This window comes from Takifugu rubripes, chromosome 19 (assembly GCF_901000725.2).
Source record: "Takifugu rubripes chromosome 19, fTakRub1.2, whole genome shotgun sequence".
Taxonomy (NCBI): domain Eukaryota; kingdom Metazoa; phylum Chordata; class Actinopteri; order Tetraodontiformes; family Tetraodontidae; genus Takifugu; species Takifugu rubripes.
Genome location: NC_042303.1, coordinates 1,420,461 through 1,442,420, shown reverse-complemented (window position 1 = coordinate 1,442,420; position 21,960 = coordinate 1,420,461). Strand labels below are relative to the sequence as shown.

General features: G+C 54.7%; 5 protein-coding genes across 12 annotated transcripts in view; 1 reads left to right on the top strand and 4 right to left on the bottom strand.

Annotated features, from left to right (window-relative positions):
• LOC105418562 (WW domain-binding protein 11-like) overlaps positions 1-21,960 on the bottom strand; it is a 1,118,483-nt gene that overhangs the window by 271,836 nt on the left and 824,687 nt on the right. The gene's annotated exons all lie outside the window — the stretch shown is intronic.
• On the bottom strand, positions 461-5,655 carry podxl2 (podocalyxin-like 2). The gene is made up of 11 exons (XM_011617528.2): positions 5,193-5,655; positions 4,513-4,829; positions 3,947-4,235; positions 3,529-3,780; positions 3,250-3,449; positions 2,878-2,952; positions 2,555-2,711; positions 2,210-2,271; positions 1,397-1,576; positions 1,153-1,314; positions 461-1,060 (listed from the first exon to the last, which is right to left on the bottom strand). Exons 1-11 carry the CDS (start codon positions 5,515-5,517, stop codon positions 1,004-1,006), a joined length of 2,076 nt encoding a protein of 691 aa, XP_011615830.2. The 5' UTR covers positions 5,518-5,655; the 3' UTR covers positions 461-1,003.
• mcm2 (minichromosome maintenance complex component 2) lies at positions 5,970-10,814 on the bottom strand. The gene is made up of 17 exons (XM_003976566.3): positions 10,715-10,814; positions 10,010-10,206; positions 9,766-9,938; positions 9,407-9,673; positions 9,241-9,338; positions 9,041-9,162; positions 8,743-8,950; positions 8,529-8,663; positions 8,262-8,453; positions 8,010-8,182; positions 7,758-7,929; positions 7,435-7,674; positions 7,193-7,357; positions 7,047-7,121; positions 6,778-6,960; positions 6,546-6,701; positions 5,970-6,473 (listed from the first exon to the last, which is right to left on the bottom strand). The coding sequence occupies exons 1-17, from the start codon at positions 10,718-10,720 to the stop codon at positions 6,363-6,365; spliced, it is 2,673 nt and encodes an 890-aa protein (XP_003976615.1). The 5' UTR covers positions 10,721-10,814; the 3' UTR covers positions 5,970-6,362.
• Positions 11,331-16,445, bottom strand: pigu (phosphatidylinositol glycan anchor biosynthesis, class U). Its single transcript, XM_003976559.3, has 12 exons — positions 16,071-16,445; positions 15,204-15,268; positions 14,779-14,838; positions 14,646-14,708; positions 14,416-14,525; positions 14,246-14,346; positions 14,075-14,172; positions 13,853-14,007; positions 13,628-13,771; positions 13,424-13,548; positions 12,074-12,216; positions 11,331-11,973 (listed from the first exon to the last, which is right to left on the bottom strand). Exons 1-12 carry the CDS (start codon positions 16,288-16,290, stop codon positions 11,860-11,862), a joined length of 1,398 nt encoding a protein of 465 aa, XP_003976608.2. The 5' UTR covers positions 16,291-16,445; the 3' UTR covers positions 11,331-11,859.
• Positions 16,530-21,960, top strand: part of LOC101063025 (cytosolic 10-formyltetrahydrofolate dehydrogenase-like) — a 9,808-nt gene continuing 4,377 nt past the window's right edge. Inside the window, exons 1-11 of the mRNA XM_029826767.1 lie at positions 16,530-16,663; positions 17,147-17,285; positions 17,362-17,596; positions 17,684-17,849; positions 18,775-18,876; positions 19,398-19,487; positions 19,746-19,883; positions 20,296-20,421; positions 20,502-20,593; positions 20,672-20,819; positions 20,889-21,008. Coding sequence (XP_029682627.1) covers positions 17,159-17,285; positions 17,362-17,596; positions 17,684-17,849; positions 18,775-18,876; positions 19,398-19,487; positions 19,746-19,883; positions 20,296-20,421; positions 20,502-20,593; positions 20,672-20,819; positions 20,889-21,008 — 1,344 coding nt within the window. The 5' untranslated portion in view covers positions 16,530-16,663; positions 17,147-17,158. The remainder of the gene's footprint in view (positions 16,664-17,146; positions 17,286-17,361; positions 17,597-17,683; positions 17,850-18,774; positions 18,877-19,397; positions 19,488-19,745; positions 19,884-20,295; positions 20,422-20,501; positions 20,594-20,671; positions 20,820-20,888; positions 21,009-21,960) is intronic.

Sequence of the window (21,960 nt, the reverse complement as noted above, 5' to 3'; positions counted from 1 at the left end):
GGGTTAGGAGAGGAGAGCAGAGGAGAGGAGAGGAGAGGGTTAGGAGAGGAGAGGAGAGGAGAGGGAGAGGAGAGGAGAGGAGAGGAGAGGAGAGGAGAGGAGAGGGGAGGGGAGAGAGGAGAGGAGAGGAGAGGGTTAGGAGAGGAGAGGAAAGGAAAGGAAAGGAAAGGAAAGGAGAGGAAAGGAGAGGAGAGGAGAGGAGAGGAGAGGAGAGGAGAGGAGAGGAGAGGAGAGGAGAGGAGAGGAGAGGAGAGGAAGATTAGACTAATCTTAGTACCTGGCTCCACAGCAGGGGGCCTGGGCCCCATTTTACCTTTAGAGAGGAAATATTAGAGCTTCCAGTTTTAAGTTCCTGAGTGACATCAGTTCTTCTGCCCCCCCCCCCCAGAAGTGACCCAACCGTCCGTCATGCTGCTTTAATTCTGGGTGAAACTGTTGCAGAAACAAAGCACGGGGAACCTGCTGATGACCCACAGTGGCGTTTATTGTACACGGCTCATTTTCACTCACATGTTCAACAGCCTCGCCAGCGCACAAGGTCGCACAAGGTCGCACAAGGTCGCACAAGGTCGCCCTCCTCAGCTGGGCACGCCACACCGAGCACGTGTGAAAGCAAACATCTCTCCCTTCTGGTTCCTCCTCCATTCAAAGCGTTGAAGTGAAAAGGTGCTATGATTAGCTAGAGCTGCTATATATTTGATGCTGGGTGTCTCTTCTTCTTCTTCTTCTTCTTCCTGCAGCCACGTGTGAAAAGCTAAAGGCAATAAGGCACACGAGACGAATGGACACAATCTAACGCCAAGACCATTTGAAGCGGAGTGAAGTGGATATACGAAGAGACCTCCAGGTCCCGTGGTGAACTGGTAGCACGTAGAGCTAGCGTCTCTGGTCTCTGAGGTCCAGCTCCTGTCCAGGTTGGCCCGCCAGACCTTGTGTGTTTACATGAGCAGCTTCTTCTATGTTATGGTGCACGCTGGTTCCCTCCGTCCCCCCTCTGGCTGCTTCAGAGATGCGTGTCCTCCTCCTCCTGCTCCTCGGCCACGGCCTGGTTGACGAACACCTGTCATGAGGAGGACGAGATGAGGATCTGTGTTAGCAGCAGAGCTAACAGAGCTTCTGCTCGTTCTTGGTCGCTCTGGGGGTTCCAGACACCTGCCAGCGGTTGGCCTCCTCCCTGGCCACGGCTCCTTCCCCTGGAAGACCGTTGCTGTCTGGCTTCTTCTTCCGCATCTCGTGCTGGCCGTCGCTGGCCACGTCCAGGGTGGGGTTGTCATGGCAACCGTTCTCCACAAAGCGAAGTTCATCAGCGTGGAACTGGGGAGGGAGGAGCACAGAAGTGGAGAACCGTGGTCCGGGCCTCATCTTCACGGGGGAAACGTGGCCCGAGGACTCTTACCGTGGTCTTGGTTGCAGGCAGGCGCCGCTGCCAGCAGATGTATACGGAACCAGAGGTGATGATGACGGTGCAGACGGACCCGATCACCACCAGAACCACGAAGAGCTTGCTGTAGTCGCTGCGCTTCTGGCTGGTTGGGAAGGAGCAGCCCACGGCTGCGCTGAAGTTCTGGATGCCAACCTGACGGGAGAGAACAAAGCCATGGAGATGACCCTGGAGTGATGAGCCCACCCCCCCAGAGGAGCTGCAGGAGCTGCAGGAGGAGCAGGAGCTGCAGGAGGAGCAGGAGCTGCTGGAGCTGCAGGAGGAGCTGGAGCTGCAGGAGGAGCTGGAGCTGCAGGAGGAGCTGGAGCTGCAGGAGGAGCTGGAGCTGCAGGAGGAGCAGGAGCTGCTGGAGCTGCAGGAGGAGCTGGAGCTGCAGGAGCTGCAGGAGGAGCAGGAGCTGGCCTTCAACAGACCAGCACGGTCCACCTGATGGTAGCTGATAGAGTGCTCAGGATCCATCCATCCATCATCCATCCAGCCATCATCCACCCATCCGTCCATCCATCCACCCATCCATCCATCCCAGAGCCAGGTTGCTGGACTGTGGCCTACATAAGGAAACCAGACCACCAGGAGGACCTCCTTACCATGGGGGAACTGTGCTTAAACCTGGACCACCATGGGGCCTCAGCACATCCTGGTGGTCACGTGACCAGAGTCTGTGCTCAAAAGTGCTAAGCTGGTTACTGGTGGAAAAGAGTGGTGCCGAATCACCAGGAATCCACATGCATGGAAGTTTAATGTTCACGGAAAAACGCATCCAAGTACCTCAGGCAGGATGTTCCTGATCTCTCCCAGCATGGTCAGCACATCGTTGGTATTCATCACTCCTGAAAGACACAACAGCAGAAGAAGGTCCAGACACGTCTCTCCGTCCTTCATCCTGCAGGTCAACACATCACTGGACCGCGGTAACGTTCATCTCGCTGGAATGAAACCCACCTTACTCCATGATGAGTGTGTGCGTGTGTGAGTGTGGTGTGTGTGTGAGTGTGTGTGCGTGTGTGTGTGTGTGTGTGTGTGTGTGTGTGAGTGTGTGTGTGTGAGTGTGTGTGTGTGTGTGAGTGTGTGAGTGTGTGTGTGTGTGTGTGTGTGTTGTGTGTGCGCTCGCACCGCGGTCAGACGCCACATTCATCAGCAGCTGGGGCTGCTGGTGCGTGGGCTTGCTCAGGTAGAGGATCCAGGAGCCCTCGGGACTCTTCATTCTTCGAGCAAACACCTGATCCATGATCTTCAGCAGTCGCACACCCTGGTCCACACGGAACTCCTCCTGCCACACAGACCACAATCATGCACGGTTGACCCTGCACCGTTGTGCACGTGGGCCACCGCCAACGCGTCTGAGCGTTAGCATTAGCGTTAGCATGGGAGCTCTCTTTATGTGGTGGCCATTGTTGCTAATGTGGAGGTAAATATTATTGCAGTGTTGTACTTACGCAGTTCATGTTGTGGGTCATGTTGAGGACAACGTAGCCCCTCTCAACAAGGTCGGTCCAGGTCAGGCAGACTACCTGGGGGAGCCACAGTTACAACTCGTAAACAACAGTCATAAGGTGGCGCAGGACTCAGACAAGAACGCGGATCAGTGGACGGTTCCAGACCGAGCAGCCCCCTGAGACCATGAACTGGCCTCTGGAACCACGACCGCCCTGCCCGTGGACCTCATCGTCCCGGGGGGGGGTTGGTTCCAGGAGAACCACAGCTTCCTCCCCAGGTTCTTGCTGGTTCCCACTTCCAGCCCACGTCCCAGAGTGCAGGGCTGGGTAGAGACAGGCTCCTCCCCCGTGTGTGCCTTCAAATGACCGTACCTGCTGCGCCTCGTTGTGGTCGCCTGGTAGGAAGATCTCTGTGACCCCACCTCCCCCGACCTCTGACCTCTGGGCTGGCCAGGGCATTACTTTTGCCATCTGATCCCAGGAGGTGTCCGTGAAGCTAACAGTGGTGGAGGGATGGGTGGTGAGTGGGGCTCCCTCCTCTTCCTCTTCGCTCCCACCATTCAGCCCAATTCCTTCAGGGAGAAGACACAGGTGAGGCGCAGCGGCATGGAACCAGCAGCCCAAACGTTCTAAAAATCCATGATGGTGCACCTTGTAAGTAGCTCTGCAGCCGCCAAAAGTCTGTGTCAGTGTCAGTCTCGTAGGTTCCCGTTGCCCCGGCAACAGTGGGAGCATCGGAAGTGGAGCCGGAGGTACGGACGGACAGCCGAGCGGCGCCGCGGCTGCTGGGATGAAGGTCCGCGTCCACCTCAGCGCTCACCTCCGGAGCAGAACCGTGCAGCTCGGCCGGAGGAGGGACTCCGGGACGCTGCGAGGCGATGGGGTCGAAAGGCCGCTGGTAGCCTGAGAGGGCAAAGAGCAAAGAAGTGTTACGAGGTTTGGGATGCGACGGTTACGGCGCGTCCGGGAACACGTCGCTACAGTCCGTTAGCGCTAACGTAGCGCTAACGCCGAGTCAGGGTCCACTCAGGGTCCCGCTGACGTTGTTCTGAGGGAAGAGCGGACTGACCGATCAGTGCGTCCAGGTCCACCGCTGTCTGGTTGGCCTCCAACGCATCCAGGACTTCCCCCGCTCCTCCCTCCCTCGGTCGGCCCCCCCTCGCTGCCCCCCGCTCGTTCTGCCGCCCCCGCGGCTCTCGGCTCTCCCCTCCCTCCAGGTCGCTTCCGTTGAAGCCCGACGCCTCCTGTGATTCCTCCTCGGCTTCCTGCCCGTTGAGGAGCTCCTTGTCCGCCTCAGGGGTGCGCGGCCGTCCCCTGTAGATCTCTGGCCCCGGGGGGGCTCCCAGGTGAACCATCCGCTGGAAGGGAAAAGACACCCCCATCACAAAAAAGTCATGCGGTTACATCTTGTTCAGTTTAACTTCATTCCTACGACGTCTGTGGGGGTCCAGCCCAGAGCCTGGGCCCCAGAGGAGCAGGAACCACCAGGAAGTTCCTGCGTGAGCTCCTGCTCTTCCAGAACCATCCGCGGCGGCGGCGGCTGTGTTCCTGCCCCCTCCATAGCAGGAAGGGCCCAGCCTTCACTCAGTACCAGAGCTGAACTGGTCCCTGGGGTCAGCAACGCCTCATCTTTACCTCCATCTCCTCGTCCACGCGGGTCCTGGCGGCGCCCTGGCGGACAGGTGACAGCTTCACCCCGGCGTCGGCACGAGATGACTCCTCTATCTCCGGCACGGCCATGTGGTGGACCAAATGAGGCTGCGTCCGCACCAGCTGGCGGTGGCGCTTGGTTCTGTGCAACCTTTGGCTGGGCTTGAGCTGACTGGAGTCCTGGATGAGCTGGCCTTGGCCTGAACCCTCATACTGGAGCAGTGGGCCCACGGGGGACCCCAGAGGTGAGAGGAGCTTGGCTGAATCCCATCGAAAGGCTTCACAGGTGGACAAAAGTGTCACTGAGGAAGGAAAAGAAACACCACGGTGAGCACGAAGCCATTTTAAGCTCAGCACCCTTGAAGGATTAAGCGGGCTGGTTTGGACTCCGTGGAGGGCTGGCCGGGATTGCCCCCCCCCCCCCTGACAACACAGGCTGGACACAGGCGCTGCAGCGCGAGACCTTTGCGCATTGCAAACCATTTCTCACCCGCTGCTTCAGCGCGTGCGTGGACTGTGCAGAGACCTCCCCGCTGCTATCCTGATTAGCATTGGACAGTGGATGTTGAATGTGACATGTGACGCGCCTGGGCTGGTGGAGCGGTGGCGGAGGCCGACTGCTCCTCCTGGCGTCGCTGCTGGATGAAAGGCAAGAGAAGACTCACCCGCCAGGGCGACGCGGAGCACGCACGCTGCAGTGCTCAGCATCTCTGCCTCCTCCGCCCTCAGCCGCAGACGTCTGGGTGGAGCTGCTGTGGTTGGTGTCCCCGTCTGGGTGGAGCTGCTGTGGTTGGTGTCCCCGTCTGGGTCTGGAGATCCGAAACGCAGTGGTCGCGTCCCAAACCTGCTCTGCTGCAGCCGGACTGCAGCACCGACGCTGAAAAGAGCGGAGGGAGGCAGCGCTAACCGGCTGCTGTTCCACCGAGTGGCCGCTAGAGGGCACTGTTGTGAAGACGTGCCGGGGAGAAACGCTTCCGTTTTATTACACATTTATCACAGATGTTCAATGCTGCTGTTTGCTAAAGTGTTATGAAGAAGAAAGAAGCTCAACTCAGCCAGTCATGTTCCTGCACAAAGAATAAATAATAATTCAGGTCTGATAGAAACGAATGTTTGGGGTGGCGAGCTGATTAGAGCATCCACTCAGATTTTACGCCTTGTTTTTGGACCAAGGATGAAGCTAAAGTGAGAGCTGATGAGATTACTATCTAAAATCTAGGTTTGGAGGAGTCTCGCCAGGCCCAAAGGGCGAGATATCATTACTAATGTATGTTAGCGTAGCAGTAGCATGAAACCAGGAGCATCTGTGCACCTCAACTTGTAAACCAGCTTACAAACTGAAATAAATAAAAGCAGCAGCAGGTCCCATTTTTGGCTGTATGTGACGTCACAGAAGCAGAAATGTACCACGTGGACTTGAGCATATTCACACCAGCCTGAACAACCTTACAAAAACAGCATTTAATAGCAAGAGTTTCACACCAAACGTCGATTTTTCCAGCGCCAACAGGACAAACGGGTCATTTCTTTGTCTTTAGCTAGCTTCTTTCACATGGAGCCAGATTGGTGCCTGCTAACTGTTTAATGCTAACAAGCAAGGACAGAAGATGCACTGTTCTCACACACACACACACTCAGATATATACACACACATTTTACAACGACCCCTAAATCATGTCGAAGCTACGAGAAGCTGCGACCTCAGTGGAGGTCAGATCTCAGCATCAAGCTAACAACCCCTCTGGATTGTGGGTCGTCCGTCCCTGCTCACGCCCCCCCCCCCCCTTATGTACAGTTTGTGGAGCCCTCCGGTGGCGAGAAGGGCGGCGTTTTCCTCAGAACTGCTGCAGGATCAGCTTCTTCTTCGAGTCATGGCTGAACTTGTTGGCGCGGAACAGGTCGCTGTCATAGAAGGCCGCCAGGTTGTGGACGTTGATCTGTCTGGCCTGGGAGAGAACGAGAAAAGGGATGATCGACCTCGCTCGAGCGCCCCCCCCCCCCACCCCGGGTGGAGCTACCTTGTCCTTGAAGTCCTTCTCTGGAACCTCCACCATGTCGTTCTGAACGCCGTAGCGGCTTCTCTGGTACGCCGTCTGCTCGGCCACCAGCTGCTTGAGGATGAAGAGCAGCAGCTCGTTGTTGTCCCGCCGGAAGGCCAGGTAGCGGGCGAAGGTCTGCAGAGAGGAGAAATGAGCGCGCGGCCACCCCCACAGCGTTGCCGAGCGTTGCCGAGGCCGCCCCCCCACCCACCTTCCTCATGCTCCTCATGACGCTGAACTTCTGCGTGTCGATGAAGCTCTCCAGCATCACCCTGATGGCCATGTTGACGTCGTCCTCCAGCACGTAGTCCCTCAGGTGCATCTTGGCGTGCGCCTCCGCCATGCGGATCATGGACTCGATGTGGCGCACCGTGATGGGGATGCTGCCCGTGGCCTGTAGGGGGCACACACGCACCAGGTGACGCTGGCTGGCTGGCTGGGCCACGGCGGGAGCTTCTCCAGGCTTCCAGAACCACTCACCATGGACTCTCTGCGGAGGTCACTGTAAATGCGAGCCACTTTATCCTGGTCCATCTGGTTCAGTTTGGGATGAATCTGCAGACAGAACACGCGTGTCATGGATGGGGGGGGGGGCACGATAGTGAAGAGCTGGTTCTGGGTCCTACCCTCTCCTTGGCGTAGATGATGTACTTCCTGAGGAGCTCCTGAGGAATGGGCGGGACATCCGAGGTGTTGTGGAGGACCACGTCGTCCGCGGCGACGCCGGCTTCCTTGTTGTTGGGGTGGTGTTTGATGTGCGAGCCGACCACGAACCGCGCCAACATCTCATCCTGGAGGAGGCAAAAACCCCCCGGTGAAGAAGAGCGGCTTTCAGACCAGAGCCCAACGCCCAGCGCGCTCCTGGTACCTGAACCTGGTCCACGGTGTCCCGGACAACGCACAGCACGTCGAAGCGAGACACGATTGGCTCCGTCAGGTCCACGTTGTCGGCGAAGGTCAAGGAGGGGTCGTAGCGTCCCCCGATGGGGTTACAGGCGGCGATGACGGTGCACCGGGCCTGCAGCGAGGTGACGATGCCGGCTTTGGAGATGGAGATGCTCTGCTGCTCCATGGCCTCGTGGATGCTGGTCCTGTCCGCGTCGTTCATCTGATGGACAGGGGGGGGGGGGGGGGTCACCGCAAGCGGCCAGAGGCGGCGCCGCCGGTCGACAACCGGACCGTCCCACTCACCTTATCGAACTCGTCGATCAGACAGACCCCGCGGTCGGCCAGCACCAGCGCTCCGGCCTCCAGGGTCCACTCGCGGCTGACCGGGTGCCTCTGGACGTAGGCGGTCAGGCCGACGGCGGAGGCGCCCTGGCCCGTGGTGAAGACGGCGCGACTGGCCACCTTCTCCACGTACCTGTTGGGAAGACCGACCCCGCATCTGGTTTAAAGCGGCTCCACCCCCACCCTCGCCACTCTGCTGAGGTCGGTGCCTACTTGAGGAACTGGGACTTGGCCGTCCCCGGGTCTCCGCACAGCAGCGCGTTGATGTCTCCACGGACTTTGTGTTTCCCTCCCGGGTTCTTGGGTTCCCCTCCAAACAGAGACAGAGCCAAAGCTCTCTTGATGTCCTCGTGTCCATAGATGGACGGCGCCATGCTGGCAAAGAGCTGCAGAAAGACCCCAAAGACGCTCAGCGGGCCGGACCGTAAGGGTTAAAAACCGACGGCGGACGCTTCCCGCGCTCACCCGCTCGCCGATCTGCTCGTCCTTGGACAGGGCGACGATGGCCTTCACGTCGTCGTCGGTGAGCTCGGCCACGGCCACGCCCTCGTCCCTGCGGGCGACGTGGTTGGCGAGGATGACGGTGGCGAACACGGGGAAGCCGTTGGCGGTGTTGAGAGAGCCGTCGTAGTTGTTGTGGTAGATCCCCGTCAGTTCCTGCCGCGCACGACAGCACGTTAACCCGACGCCGCTCAGCTTTTCTTTTTAAAAAACAAATAAACTCTGGCTCACGATTTCGTCGCCGGGCTTGCAGTTGTCCACCAGGTCGGCCAGCAGGATGGCGTCCTTGGAGCGCGGGAGGCGGCCGGCGGCGACCTTCCCGGGGCTCTCCTGGATGGTGATTCTCTGGTAGTTCTGGTACACCGTCTGCAGGGGGGACAGGCCCACATGTTGAGAGGGAGGAGCTTAACGGAAGGAAGGGACGCGGCGCCGGCTGGAGTCTCACCTCCTCCATGTTGATCTCGAAGGGCCCCTGGGACTGACACTCGGGACAGGAGCCCGGCTTCACCTCCTGGTTCTGGGACTGGAAAAAGGGCCCCAGCACGAAGCTGCACTTGTTGCAGTTGTACTTGACCATGCCGAGCTGAGGGAGGACGCCGGTGCAGCTGCTGACCACCCCGCTGGTCCTGATCAGCTGGTTCAGGTGAAGCTGCCTGGGGAGAACCAGGACAAGGACGAGGACGTCTCATTTCACTTTGCTAGAACCCAAACGGACACCTGAAGAGGGGAGCGGAGAGGTTTACCGGAGCGAACGGATCTCCTCCACCAGCGGCAAGCTGGAGATGCGGACGTGGATCTCGTGGGCGATGCGGCCGTACTTGGGGTACATGGCCAGCACCACCTCTTTGGCCGCCTCGTCGAAAATCTGACAGCAAACGGACAGAAACGTGAGGAACGGGGGGGGAAATGCTGCCGCGGTTTGAGACGCAGGCGCTAAACGGACCTTTAGCATCTCCGCCGGAGCCTCCGGTAAGAAGTACGCCAGGACGTGCTCCCTGGCCGCCAGGTCTTCGTAGTTCACCACCAGGCTCTCCTTGTTCTCTGAAACCCCGGGAGGAAGCACGGGTTAGATGGAACCAGGGGTCAGCGACGCGGAGCCCGTTCCTCACCTTTACACATGTCGCTGATCTTCTCCTTGAACACGTTGTGGCCGTTCTCGTCGACGTGGGTCCGCAGGAAGTTCTTGAAGCGGTTGTAGATCTCGAGCCGGGGCGCCACCATGGACACCCACTCCCTGACCGTGTGGCCCTTCATGTCCTCCAGGTTCTCGATGCTCTCGATCATGTCCTCCTCTTCGTCGGCGACGCCCTCGGCCGCCCGCTCGGCCAGACGCCGCCGCCTGGCCGCCGGCCGCTCGTCGTCCTCGTCTTCGCTGTCTGACGGAGAACAAAGCAAAGTCGTTTGAGTGGCTCCGTCCTTCGCACGACTTAAATGAATTAAACTAATATCGCTTGGTCACCCTCCGCACCATAAAGTAGTCCCCTCCGCAGACGTCCGCTGATTCCTTCCTCTCTGTCCCTCCTCCTCATGGCTTCCTCCGCAGCGGCTCGGGCTCCGGGCGACAGCTCCGACAGGTCCTCTTCATCCATGTCCAAACCCTCTGCTTCATACCGATCCAGCGCTGGGATCGGGCGGTAATCTCTGCTCAGAGACGAGGCCGTCGATCAGGGTCAGAGCCGATCTCGGTGGACAGAAGGAAAACCGGCTCTCACCTCTCCATCCCATCCCCGATGAGTTCTTCTCCTTCGTCCTCCCCCTCCTCCTCCTCCCCGGGCAGTTGCCCGTCTCCCAGGATCCCCTCCGATTCATCCTCAAAGGGCGGCAGGTCTCTCCCAGGGCTGGAGGTCAGGTCCCCCCTCCGGGAGGCCCGGCTGGGGCTGGTGGCCATGTTGTACGACTCTGAAGAATCCTGATGAATGGAGATGATGATCATTATATCACACACGTGGTCCAACGCATCTCCAATAAACCTGATTATTATGGATATTGAATATAAGTGTTGCCTTCAAGTGCCACGATATAGAGTGGTAAACATTCTCGGCTGGTAGGTTAAATAACCAGTTATTCTCACAGTTTGATTCTTTTCCTCACGTCTCATTGACACAAAAGCCGGAGACGCTTGGACATGACAAAGACAATCACGACAAATAAATCGCCTCATCGACAGGGCCGATGCACAAAGTCCTAAATTGCAGATATCTGGCTTCTTAAGATTTAAATGAGAACTATTTTATAGTGTTCGGTCATACGAAGTGCTTGTGAAGAAACTGTAAATACGAAGGTGCACCGTCTCGCGCAAAAACCCACAGATAGAACTAGTCTATCTGTATTATCTCCTAAACGTACCCAAATAAAACAGACAGTAAACAATAAGATTTTTAACAATAAGAGTTTTAACAATAAGAGTTTTAACTCACCGCCATTGCCGTGTGCGCGTCTGTCGCCGCTTCTCCGAGAAATGAAGACTCCGGCCGGATGTCACTTTTCGCGCGAAATTACCACGTGACAACCAAAGCCCGCGAAAGCTAATGAATATTCGCTTTAGGCCGCGCCTCTTCCGGTTTGGAACCGATACGAGCCGATCACGCGAGCGGAAGTCAAACGTCTTGGTGGTCACGTGATCGCCGTACGCAGCGTCGTCAGTATTTACTGTTAGAATTGGCTCCGTGCAGAGAAAAACACAAAAACCTCGCATTAAATTGTGCGGATGCCGGAAACACCTGTGACACATTGTTACTTTGATTATGGAACATGCGTTGTGAAGAGAATTTCAACCATCCTTTGTGCTGGAGGAACTTTATTTCAGACCGGAAGTACATTCCTGAACTTAGCTCTGTGGCGGGCTCTACCTGGTTGGGGGAGAGATGTGGGTGGGAATGAGTGAAGCATGAAGTTTGAACTCGATACGCGACAGTTTTGTCTTTAAAAAAGTATTTCAACTAGTAAAGGAAAAATGATTGTGCTTATGTTGGGCTCAAAAACACGGACCTAACATTCGCTGCTGTAAATGAACTCGACATCGAAACTGCCTCGTTCTTATTTTCAAATAATTTATTTATTTCTGTTACCTTTGAGTGTAAAACAACAAAACCCATTTGCAATAACCATTCCCAGTGCTGCGAGTGCGGTAGGAGGACACAGTTCCCAGAATTTGAGGCTTGAAAACAGCGTCCATACGTGAAGTCGCATGAGGGTGGCTGTGTTTATTCCTCAGACCTGCAGCAGCAGAACGAGCAGCCAACATAAATTAGTCCGCTTTGGCTTTCGGGCCAAAGAAGTTGCTAAAAAAAAATCTACAAACTGGCTCCATTTACAGAAAGGCTTAAAAAATAAGAACACTTCAGAATACAGGAGAGAAGTTAGGTTGTTGGCCAGTTCAGGTCATCGTCATCAGTGCACATCCTGAGCCGGACTTCCACATGTGCAGGGATGCTCCGCCCACTGAGCTCGTGTTTCATGTCTTTGCTCATCCTCACGCGCGACTCAAAACAGTTGAGACAAGGTCCTCCCTCGGCCGGTGGACGCTCCCCACCAGGCGTGCTGGCGGCACCCACGGGCCACTTTATTTCAGAACTAGCGTAGCCTCGGAGCCGTCCTTCCTCTTCAGATAGAGTCCATAGCTGAGATGGTGTTCCCGCCTCAGGAACGCGTGGAAATAGTCCGACACCAGCAGAATCTGAGGGAAACCAAAGACGGTGATCACTGCCGAGGTCGATGGTGAGCAGAAAGGTCACGCTCAGCTGTCAGAGGCTAAACCCCAACAGCTGCCGTCATACCTGAGCTACATTGAAGAGGAGCGTGATGGCGTAGTAAAAGTTGGAGTTGGCGCTGCCTGCATAGATCCAGAGGTGCCAGAGGACAGGGAACAGAGCAGAGCAGGCCAGCAGGACACAGGCCACGAGGAAGATGTTCCTCAAGACTGCGGGGGGGGGGGGACAGACAGAACCGTGAACGTCCCTTCATGCTTGGGCAGGGGTGCACAGAAGAACCTCTGAGCTCCAGAGCAACCGTGTTATAATATACAGTCATATATCCGGCCAAAAACTGCTGATAAAATTCTATTCTGTGATAGATTTTATTTGTCCATTTTAACTGAATTAAACTTTTTTTTAATGTAGCATCTGTCACAATCAGAAGTGTCTCTAGACCAGGCATGGGCAAACTAAGGCCCGGGGGCCACACGCGGCCCGTTAAACGTTTTAATCCGGCCCGCCAAACTTGAAAAATTAAATGAATAAACCTTGTTAATGTTATATTTTCACTGCAATTCTGGTGTTTTCCCACTAGAAAAAAGACAGTCAGGAGGAGAGTGATGGTGATATCCTGAAGGATAACAGAACTTTCAGTGCTTTAAAATAGAAATGGTTATTCATTTTTTTTTAAAAGGCACATTTTATTCATTTGATTTTAAGTGTTTTAAGACTCATTCCAAAGTCAGATATTTTGTTGTAATGCTTCTCTTCATTTTCATTTGAAATTAAAGCACATGCTTTCTCCATATCCCAACATGTGTATTTTTTCTCCAATGAGGTGAGGTTACCAAAGCACTCCATCCATCCATCTGCTCCTGGTCCGGCCCCTTTGTCAAATGTTAGAACCCATTGTGGCCCACGAATCTAAATGTTTGCCCACCCCTGCTCTAGACCCTCTCCAGAATCCCAGGGCCTGACCCCCGACAAGCAACAGTGGCAGGAAAAACTCCCCTTTAACAGGAAGAAACCTGGAGCAGGACCAGGCCCATGTACCTGGACAGGGAGCAGGTCCCATAGCAGGGGGGCCTGGTAGCTAAATGCTCGGCCCCCCATTCTACCTCTAGAGACTCTGGGGACCACAAGGAGACCAGCATTCTGAGAGAATTGTTTGGACAACCCAATAAAAACGAGTCTCCAGGCTGGAAGTTACGAACGCTGGACGAGCACTTCAGCAGCATGTTTCATTAATATTATTATATTATTATTTTCTAATCTTTGCAATGCTTCCAAAGAAGAACAGATCGAGATAAAGAGGGCGTTTCTAACGGCGCGCGTCTGCTACAAAACTGCACTTTTCATGAAACAGGTGGATCATCAACAAAGACGTGAACGAAGACAACGAAACCCCGACAGAGGACATCTGCTCTGACTCACATCTGTGCAGGTGACTCCAGACAGGTATGAAGGCCAGGTAAAGAGCCACGTCTCCCACCGTGGGGTAGGATTTAAAGATGGAAATGACAGCCAGCTGCATGAACATGAGAAACACTGGATGATCCCTGCAAACACACACAGTTTAGCCCAGGAACTGGAGGTCTCCTAGCAACAGCTGCCAGGGGAGGGGAGAGGAGGACTTACTTCAGTTTGATGGACAGAGGGAGGGTGTAGAAGAAGACGTTGATCTGGAAAACGAAGAGGAAGAAGAGCCGAAAGTGTTCAAACATCTCCGCGAAGAAATACCAGAAGAGGCCGATGTTGGGGGTCAGGTCGGGTACCGAGAGGCTGGAGAGAGGAAGCATAAGCCCAGGTCAACCGGGACCAGGCGGAAACCAGCCCTGAAGGTGGCCGTGAACGTCCCCTCACATGAAGCCGTAGACGGACTGCAGGTAGTCCCACGAGCCCAGCAGGAAGAACGAGAGGCCGACGATGATGAAGAGGCTGCCCAGGTAGATGAAGGCGTACTGCGCGAGGAACCACCAGAAACTGGCCCGTCTGTAGTTGACTGGGATGTACTGGCGCTGGGGAGGCACACGGGAAAATCAAGAGGGACTCGGAGGAAGAGGAGGAGGAGGACGTTCTCAGTACCTGCATGAAATAGAGCAGTGCAGGAGCGCAGAGGCTGAGGGGGTAGATGGACTGGTAGGTGGCCAAGGCCAGGAAAATGGCGCTCAGCAGCACGTTCCCTGCACACACACCCAGAATCCCGGATCGGAATGTGCTTCATCCACACATTCATGCCGAGGAAGCAAATCTGACCTTTTATAGTAGCGAGGAAGAAGAGCGCAATCACAGCATTGTTGAGAGCACAGGTGGACTTGGCGACGCAGGACAGGATGGTGAACGGGTTCAGAAGGTAACTGTGAGGAGAGGAGGAGTTGTTCTTCATGCCTGTGTCCTCACGTTGAGACCTGTCCTCTCGTACTTACAATGTTGCCACCTTCAGAGGAATGTAGTACATCTCTTTGGGCGTTCTGATGAGCTCCAGGCAGTCAAGGGGGTACCGGTCCGCTTCCAGGGCGAATTTCTGCTTTCTGAACTGAAGACGCATTCAGACGTCAAGCGAGTCAGTATTCACGTGTTTAGATGAGGGGCCAAACTGAACGCTCAAAGCTCAAAAGCACATTTGTGGGCTCCTAAATCCATCGGAAGGACTCACCACTTGTTTGTTGTACTCCTTCACTGCTTTGTAGAGCGCCACAGCCGTGAGCACGTCCGCTAGCTGCAGAGACAAGGGACACGGTCTGAAAGGCATCACTCACATCGAGGAAGTGGACCTTGAGGTCTCCTACCATGAACGTTATCTCTGCATAGTCCACAACAAAGTGGAAGAGGTAAATGATGAGGGGAGTCTGAAAGAGAAAACCCGATGACACAATGCCCCAAAACAGATAAACATAGAAATCAGGTCAGTTGATCACTTTATTGGATGTAAAGGACCATAAGTCTACAGTAGCTTTATCATATTAGCGCCAGCATTAGCTAAATGCTAACTGCATTCACGGTGCTTTTCTACTCCTCTCTGGGGACTCTTTAACATTGAGAGAGCATTCACACACATCCCCATTTGTGCACGTTCAGAAGCCTTTCGTGTCACCGATGTGGCCTCTCTACTGCCTGAACTAGCATACGACACAGGACTCTGCCACGGGCGACAGTTTCCAAGTGGCCTGGACAGGTCAACGGCAGCATAAACTGGGTCACCACTGGTTTTTACCTCATGGAACACGTCTCCGGAATATGGCGAGACTCCCAGGTCGAGCAGAGCCAAACCTTCCACCACTGTAGGAACGATAACAACAGTCATACCAGGGGTCACGGACACAGCCTTCAACAATAGTCCCAACGGGACTCCATAGAAATCATTTCTAATTTGACATCAGAGGATTCATCCTTGTTCAAATCTAAATAAGGAACCGCTTGTGCTGCTCTCTGATATGTGTAGCTTTAGAAATACTGCTTTGGAGAAAATGATCAGATCAAACCATGACCGGTAGCTCTGTGAAAGATATTAAGGTTTCATCAGAAACTGGTGGACGGACGAGATCATGAGGGAAAGAATAAAATAGGTTTGAGGCTTTCTCCAACATTGGTATTAATGTTAAACAATATTAAACAAAGGGGATTTGGGGGCCAGTTGTAGCAGTGCTAATAATGGGTGAGAAAGTGAGCAGTTAAAGCGGTCAAAAGCTCCAGAAAGTGGCAGGTTTAAAGGTGCGTTTTAGGTTAAAACGCATCTTCTGTGGTTTGAAGCATCCTATTCGATCCTAACGATCCTATTCTTGGAAAGCTGGATGCGGCAGGTGATCCCAGGGTGATCCCACGGTGCTCCATCCGCGGGGCTGCGGCGGCGCTAGCACCCTCTCCCCGTCCGGGACCAGCACACAGCGGTAAAAACCAGCCACAAACCCATCGGTGACCGAAAGCCCCGCGGAACCGGCCCTCCACACGCTGGAAGCGAACCCGCATTTGCTGAACCTGTTCTGGGTAACCGGGGCTAGTCAATGAACTACCGGGTGGAGGCTCCGGTCGGGACGGTCTTACGAGGCGGTCGGGACGGTCTTACGAGGCCGACGCTTCTCACCTCTTTTCCAGGCTGTTAGCGGAGAGACCACCTCCACCCGCTCCGCAATTAGGTCCGCTAAATTGGACCTGTACAGAGCAGCACGGATGGTTACAGCTAAGATCAGAATTAGCATTAGCGGAGCCGCCATCTTTCCCAGGAAGCTGCTTCCGGCCTCTTTTGAGTGGGCGCCTGCAGCTCCTCCAAACCACGCCCACCACAAACCACGCCCCCGTCGCATTAATGAGGGTTTGCGAAAGGCATCAGCGGCGTGGGGGGGGGTGCACCCCCGTCATTTTTATGTCAATACAGCAGCGTTTTGCAATTTTGAATCCATATAGAAGCGAGGTGAGGGCAAACAGATCGATACGTGACGTCACTCGGGCTGTCTCTACTCCTGGGGGATCGATATCATCTGAGGGTTGCGGAGACGCTGGTTCGCCAGTTGGACCTGATAGGTCACCCCCTGCTGCGTTCTTGCCCAATCATCTGCTGCGTGCACGTTACGCAATAAGGAGGCCAGAGTGTGCGGAGGTGGGAGGAAATTAAAGGCAACGGTGTCCCCTGGATCTGCCTTTCTGCACCGACGTTTGAACTCCAGCCTTCAGGCGACGGTAAGACTGCGTCTAAAGTGGCTCCACTTGCACCGAATGTGCACTGTTCCGTGCACGTGGCGTAGAAACGAGCCCGGTCGACTCGGGCTCGTTTTACTTAGGGGTTGACAAAGTTTTGAGATCTGCTAAACTTTTGTTCCGAGTTAAGGCGACCTGACATGTCCACTGATTTATGACTTAGATCAACTTGTAGCGGTCTCCCAAGACCTCCTTGGAAGATTTGGGCAGGTTGTCTGGTCAGGTGTGGCCTGGCGTGCACCTGTCATCATCACCCCCCCCCCCCCTTTCCCCATTTGTAGCTACAGAACAATTCCAAACATGTGAATAAATGCGAATAGCATTGTGGGTCGTGTAGTTCTTTCAGAGAGTCTCAGGTGGTGACTTCCTGATGTCCATCTGTAAATATTCCTTATAAATGGGGAAATCCCCGCTCATTGCTGTCCTGACCTCGGGCGGGGGGGTGGTGTCTCGCCGCCTCTGCAGAACTCTGAGAGGATGAAGATCGCCGTGATTGGGCAGAGTCTGTTTGGCCAGGAGGTGTACAAGGAGCTGAGGAAGGACGGCCACACCATCGTGGGGGTCTTCACCATCCCAGACAAGGACGGAAAGGCCGACCCCCTGGGTGAGGAGGGTCGCCGCGACGCTGCCTCGCAGTTCTCCTGACGCGGTTTCAGAGCGCTTTCTCTTCCGTCCCGCAGCAACCGAAGCAGAGAAGGACGGCGTCCCTGTTTTCAAATTCCCCCGCTGGCGTGTGAAGGGTCAGGCCATCCCCGAGGTGGTGGACCAGTACGCCCGGACCGGAGCCGAGCTCAACGTGCTGCCGTTCTGTTCTCAGTTTATTCCCATGGAGGTCATCAACCGGCCTAAGCACGGCTCCATCATCTACCACCCGTCTCTGCTGCCTCGCCACAGGGGGGCGTCGGCCATCAACTGGTCAGTGAGCACCTTTGAGTCCAGAAACCACGCAGCCGGGGGGGGGGCGCGGCGGCGGCTTGAGCGCACTGTCTCTGACTGCCGTAGGACGCTGATCCACGGAGACCAGAAAGGAGGATTCACGGTGTTCTGGGCCGACGACGGCCTGGACACCGGGCCCATCCTTCTGCAGAGGGAGTGCCACGTCGACCCCGACGACACGGTCAACACCATCTACAAGAGGTTCCTCTTCCCGGAGGGAGTCAAAGGCACCGTACGTCTTTTTTCCTGCAGCTTTGGTCTCAGGGCTACAGCAGCCCCTGAACCACGTCCACCAGCCAGTGTTTGAGCCGCGGCCTGATTGGCGACATCTAAAAACATCTAAAGGCATCTCCGCCAGACCCTCTGATCTGTGTCACCGGCCACTTTATTAGGTCACCATGCTAGTTAAACCACGTCCCAAAGGGGATCTACTGGCCCAAGATCTGGTGACCGCAGAGGCCACTGGAGGAGAGTCGTGTTCATGGTCCAGGAACCAGATTGAGATGGTCTGATGATGGATCCATGCTGATCCATGCTGTTGACACCAGTTTTCTAATCTTCTACTGTCCAGTGTTGGTGAGTCTGTGTGAACCGCAGCACCCGTGTGGTCTCCTGCTGCTGTAGCACAGCTCCTTCAAGGTTCCACCTGTTGTTCCTTCACCCCTTGGTTGGAACCAGTGGTTGTTGGAGTCGCTATCATCTCAACCAGTCGTAGTCCCTCTTTTTAGGAACCCTGGAAGTGGTTGTGGGTTAAAACCCCAGCAGATCAGCAGTTTGCTCCCCTTTCTGACGCTGCTTTGAACCTCAGCAAGTCGCCTGGACCACGTCCACATGCCTGAATGCTTTGATTGTGCAGCCGCGTGATCAGCTGATTTGATGTCTCTGATTATGTCGTACAAACATCGGACACGGGTGAGAAGGTTTTTCAGGACGTTCCCTGAGACCTGATTGGACGCCATGTGTTTGTTTTCTGTTTATTCATCTCTTATCTGGAGGGTGACCTCTGGACCAGGTGAGCTGAGCAGTAAACTGTCCACTGTCCTGCTGTCCTCTGGTAACACCTCAGCCAGCAGTGTAACACCAGCTCAGACTGGAGACCAGACACCAGACCGAAGCAGCCACGTGCATTAATATCATCTACAATTGTTTGGCTGCAGGTCGAAGCAGTGAAGCTGATTGCAGAAGGAAAGGCGCCCAGGATAACGCAGCCAGCAGAGGGCGCCACATACGAGTGCATTCAGAAGAAAGACAACGCTAAGGTAGCGGAAAACATAAGTTTACAGAAGCAACTGTCTCATCTTTTCTTTCCCCGATTCTTACTGAGAGCAAGCCTTTTATTAAAAGTAGCACCGCTCTAAAGGCTTTGCTTGAACAGGAAGTATAACGTCTTTAGTTTTACAGTGTACAGCAAAGGTCTGCAGGGAGAGGAAGAGATCTGCTCGTAAAAAAGTCCAATTTGGTCGTAAAGTTGGTAAATTGAAGTTTACAGCAGGTAGAAATATCAAAGCACCTGGTGATATTGGTGATATATTGGTGACATGTGGAAGCTTTGTAATGTAGCCAACCTTTCACATAAAGACCATGTCCCATCTTAGGTCAGCAAGGAGGTTCTGGGTCCAGTTCCAGGTTCCTTTCTGTTTTGTTTCTGTGTGTTTGTCGTGTTGGGGTTCCGCAGGGCGATGATGAACTGTTCCCCACCAGCACTTTTGCTCTTTTAGCAGAGGTCTGACGGGTGTTTTGCTGAGAAAACCTCCTGAAATATCTGCGATTTCGGTTGCAGATTGACTGGAACCAGACTGCTGAGGCCCTTCACAACTGGATCAGAGGGAATGACAAAGTCCCCGGTGCCTGGGCGGAGGTGGACGGACAGGTAATCATCACTGCGGTCACGTATGTCAGGTTGGATGCTAGGTCGCTCTATAAGAACTGAAGCCCTCTGTCTGTCTGTCTGTCTGTCTGTCTGTCTGTCTGTCTGTCTGTCTGTCTGTCTGTCTGTGTGTCTCTCTCTCTCTCTGTCTGTCTGTCTGTCTGTCTGTCTGTCTGTCTGTCTGTCTGTCTGTCTGTCTGTCTGTCTGTCTGTCTGTCTGTCTGTCTGTCTGTCTGTCTCTGTCTGTCTGTCTGTCTGCAGAAGGTAACCTTCTATGGCTCCAGTCTGCTGGACAATGGTGCTGCAGCCACAGGACAACCCCTGGAGATTCCTGGAGCCAGCCGACCGGCTGTCGTCACCAAGTCGGGCCTGGTTCTCTTCGGCAACGATGGGAAGTCCGTAAGTGAGCGGACAGCTTTTGGCCAGTTCTAGATCCACGCGATGGTTCTTCTCCAAACATTCGATGGTTCTTCTCTGGAGGGACGCCGACCACATCCTTCTTCAACAGATGAGGGGAGACAACAAAGTTTAACGGCGCTAAAATAAAAGGATACCTGTCCATATTTAGCCAAACCGCTACCGATGAATGTCTGCAGAGGTTGTTTTTGCTGTTGGGTGGCCACAAAAGGTCTGGAGCAGATGGATAAGATGGTCAGGTCGGCCCAAGATGGAGAAACCTGGTCTATCGTGTCCAAATCATGTCACCCATCCAGACCAACACCGTGATTTGGACACGATAGACCAGGTCTGTCTCCTCTGTGAAAGGCGCCGGTTTGCTCCGTTCTTCATGACCTCTCCGTGACCTCTGCAGCTGCTGGTGAGGAACCTCCAGTTTGAGGACGGGAAGATGATCTCGGCTGCGCAGTACTTCAGCTCCGGGAGCAGCGCTGCCGTGGAGCTGACGGAGGAGGAGGGACGCTTCGCGGAGCAGATGAGGGTAGAGCGTCCGCCGTCTGGGCCGAGCCCTCGTCCCTGAGTGCTCGTTTGAACCCTTTATGGTCGTGCGGACTTTTGCAGGCGGTGTGGCAGAGCATCCTGAGCAACGTGAGCCGCATCGAGGACGCCACCGACTTCTTTAAGGCGGGGGCTGCTTCCATGGACGTGGTCAGGTAAGCACATCGATTGGCGTTGCCATCATGTCAGGTTATTACCCAGGCTAATTGGTGGCGGGGGGGGCATTTCCTCAGACTTGTGGAGGAGGTGAAGCTCCGGGCCAGTAGCTGCCAGCTGCAGAACGAGGACGTCTACATGAACACCACCTTTCGGGATTTCATCCAGATGTGCGTCAGGAAGCTCAGAGGAGAGGACGGTGAAGAGGAGTTGGTGGTCCACTACGTAAGCGCCCCCGCCCCGACCACCCCGACCCACCGTGTGTCCTTCATCGTCCGTTTGTGATCGGCTCAGGTGGAGAAGGACATCAACAACATGAGCGTGAAAATGCCTCACCAGCTCTTCATCAATGGAGAATTTGTGGACGCGGAGGGAGGGAAGACTTACAAGAGCATCAACCCCACCGACGGCCTGGTGAGGGCAGGACACACAGGAATCAGGCCCACACCAGCAGCACCGGGGGCTCCAGATCCTCTAGTCTAGGACCCAGATCCTCTAGTCTAGGACCCAGATCCTCTAGTCTAGGACCCAGATCCTCTAGTCTAGGACCCAGATCCTCTAGTCTAGGACCCAGATCATCTAGTCTAGGACCAAGATATTCTAGTCTAGGACCCAGATCCTCTAGTCTAGGACCCAGATCCTCTAGTCTAGGACCCAGATCATCTAGTCTAGGACCCAGATGCTCTAGTCTAGGACCCAGATCATCTAGTCTAGGACCCAGATCCTCTAGTCTAGGACCCAGATCCTCTAGTCTAGGACCCAGATGCTCTAGTCTAGGACCCAGATCATCTAGTCTAGGACCAAGATGCTCTAGTCTAGGACCCAGATCATCTAGTCTAGGACCAAGATGCTCTAGTCTAGGACCCAGATCATCTAGTCTAGGACCTAGATCCTCTAGTCTAGGCTCCAGATCATCTAGTCTAGGACCCAGATCATCTAGTCTAGGACCCAGATGCTCTAGTCTAGGACCCAGATCCTCTAGTCTAGGACCCAGATCATCTAGTCTAGGACCCAGATCCTCTAGTCTAGGACCCAGATCCTCTAGTCTAGGACCCAGATGCTCTAGTCTAGGACCCAGATCATCTAGTCTAGGACCAAGATGCTCTAGTCTAGGACCCAGATCATCTAGTCTAGGACCAAGATGCTCTAGTCTAGGACCCAGATCATCTAGTCTAGGACCCAGATCATCTAGTCTAGGACCCAGATCCTCTAGTCTAGGACCCAGATCATCTAGTCTAGGACCCAGATCATCTAGTCTAGGACCCAGATCCTCTAGTCTAGGACCCAGATCATCTAGTCTAGGACCCAGATCCTCTAGTCTAGGACGCAGATCATCTAGTCTAGGACCCAGATCCTCTAGTCTAGG

Excerpts from the sequence above, each read along its gene's own strand:
- podxl2 (XM_011617528.2), bottom strand. The coding sequence starts at position 5,517 with ATGTGTAATAAAACGGAAGCGTTTCTCCCCGGCACGTCTTCACAACAG. Across the intron at positions 4,830-5,192 it reads GCTCCGCGTCGCCCTGGCGG|TGACACTTTTGTCCACCTGT; the intron begins GTGAGTCTTCTC and ends TTCCTTCCTCAG. Across the intron at positions 2,953-3,249 it reads ACCACAACGAGGCGCAGCAG|GTAGTCTGCCTGACCTGGAC; the intron begins GTACGGTCATTT and ends TGGCTCCCCCAG.
- mcm2 (XM_003976566.3), bottom strand. Across the intron at positions 8,951-9,040 it reads GAGGAGATCCGTTCGCTCCG|GCAGCTTCACCTGAACCAGC; the intron begins GTAAACCTCTCC and ends GGTTCTCCCCAG. Across the intron at positions 7,122-7,192 it reads TCATCTACGCCAAGGAGAGG|ATTCATCCCAAACTGAACCA; the intron begins GTAGGACCCAGA and ends TTCTGTCTGCAG.
- pigu (XM_003976559.3), bottom strand. The coding sequence starts at position 16,290 with ATGCGACGGGGGCGTGGTTTGTGGTGGGCGTGGTTTGGAGGAGCTGCA. Across the intron at positions 15,269-16,070 it reads GCTAACAGCCTGGAAAAGAG|TGGTGGAAGGTTTGGCTCTG; the intron begins GTGAGAAGCGTC and ends TCGTTCCTACAG. Across the intron at positions 11,974-12,073 it reads TCCTCTTCAATGTAGCTCAG|ATTCTGCTGGTGTCGGACTA; the intron begins GTATGACGGCAG and ends GGTTTCCCTCAG.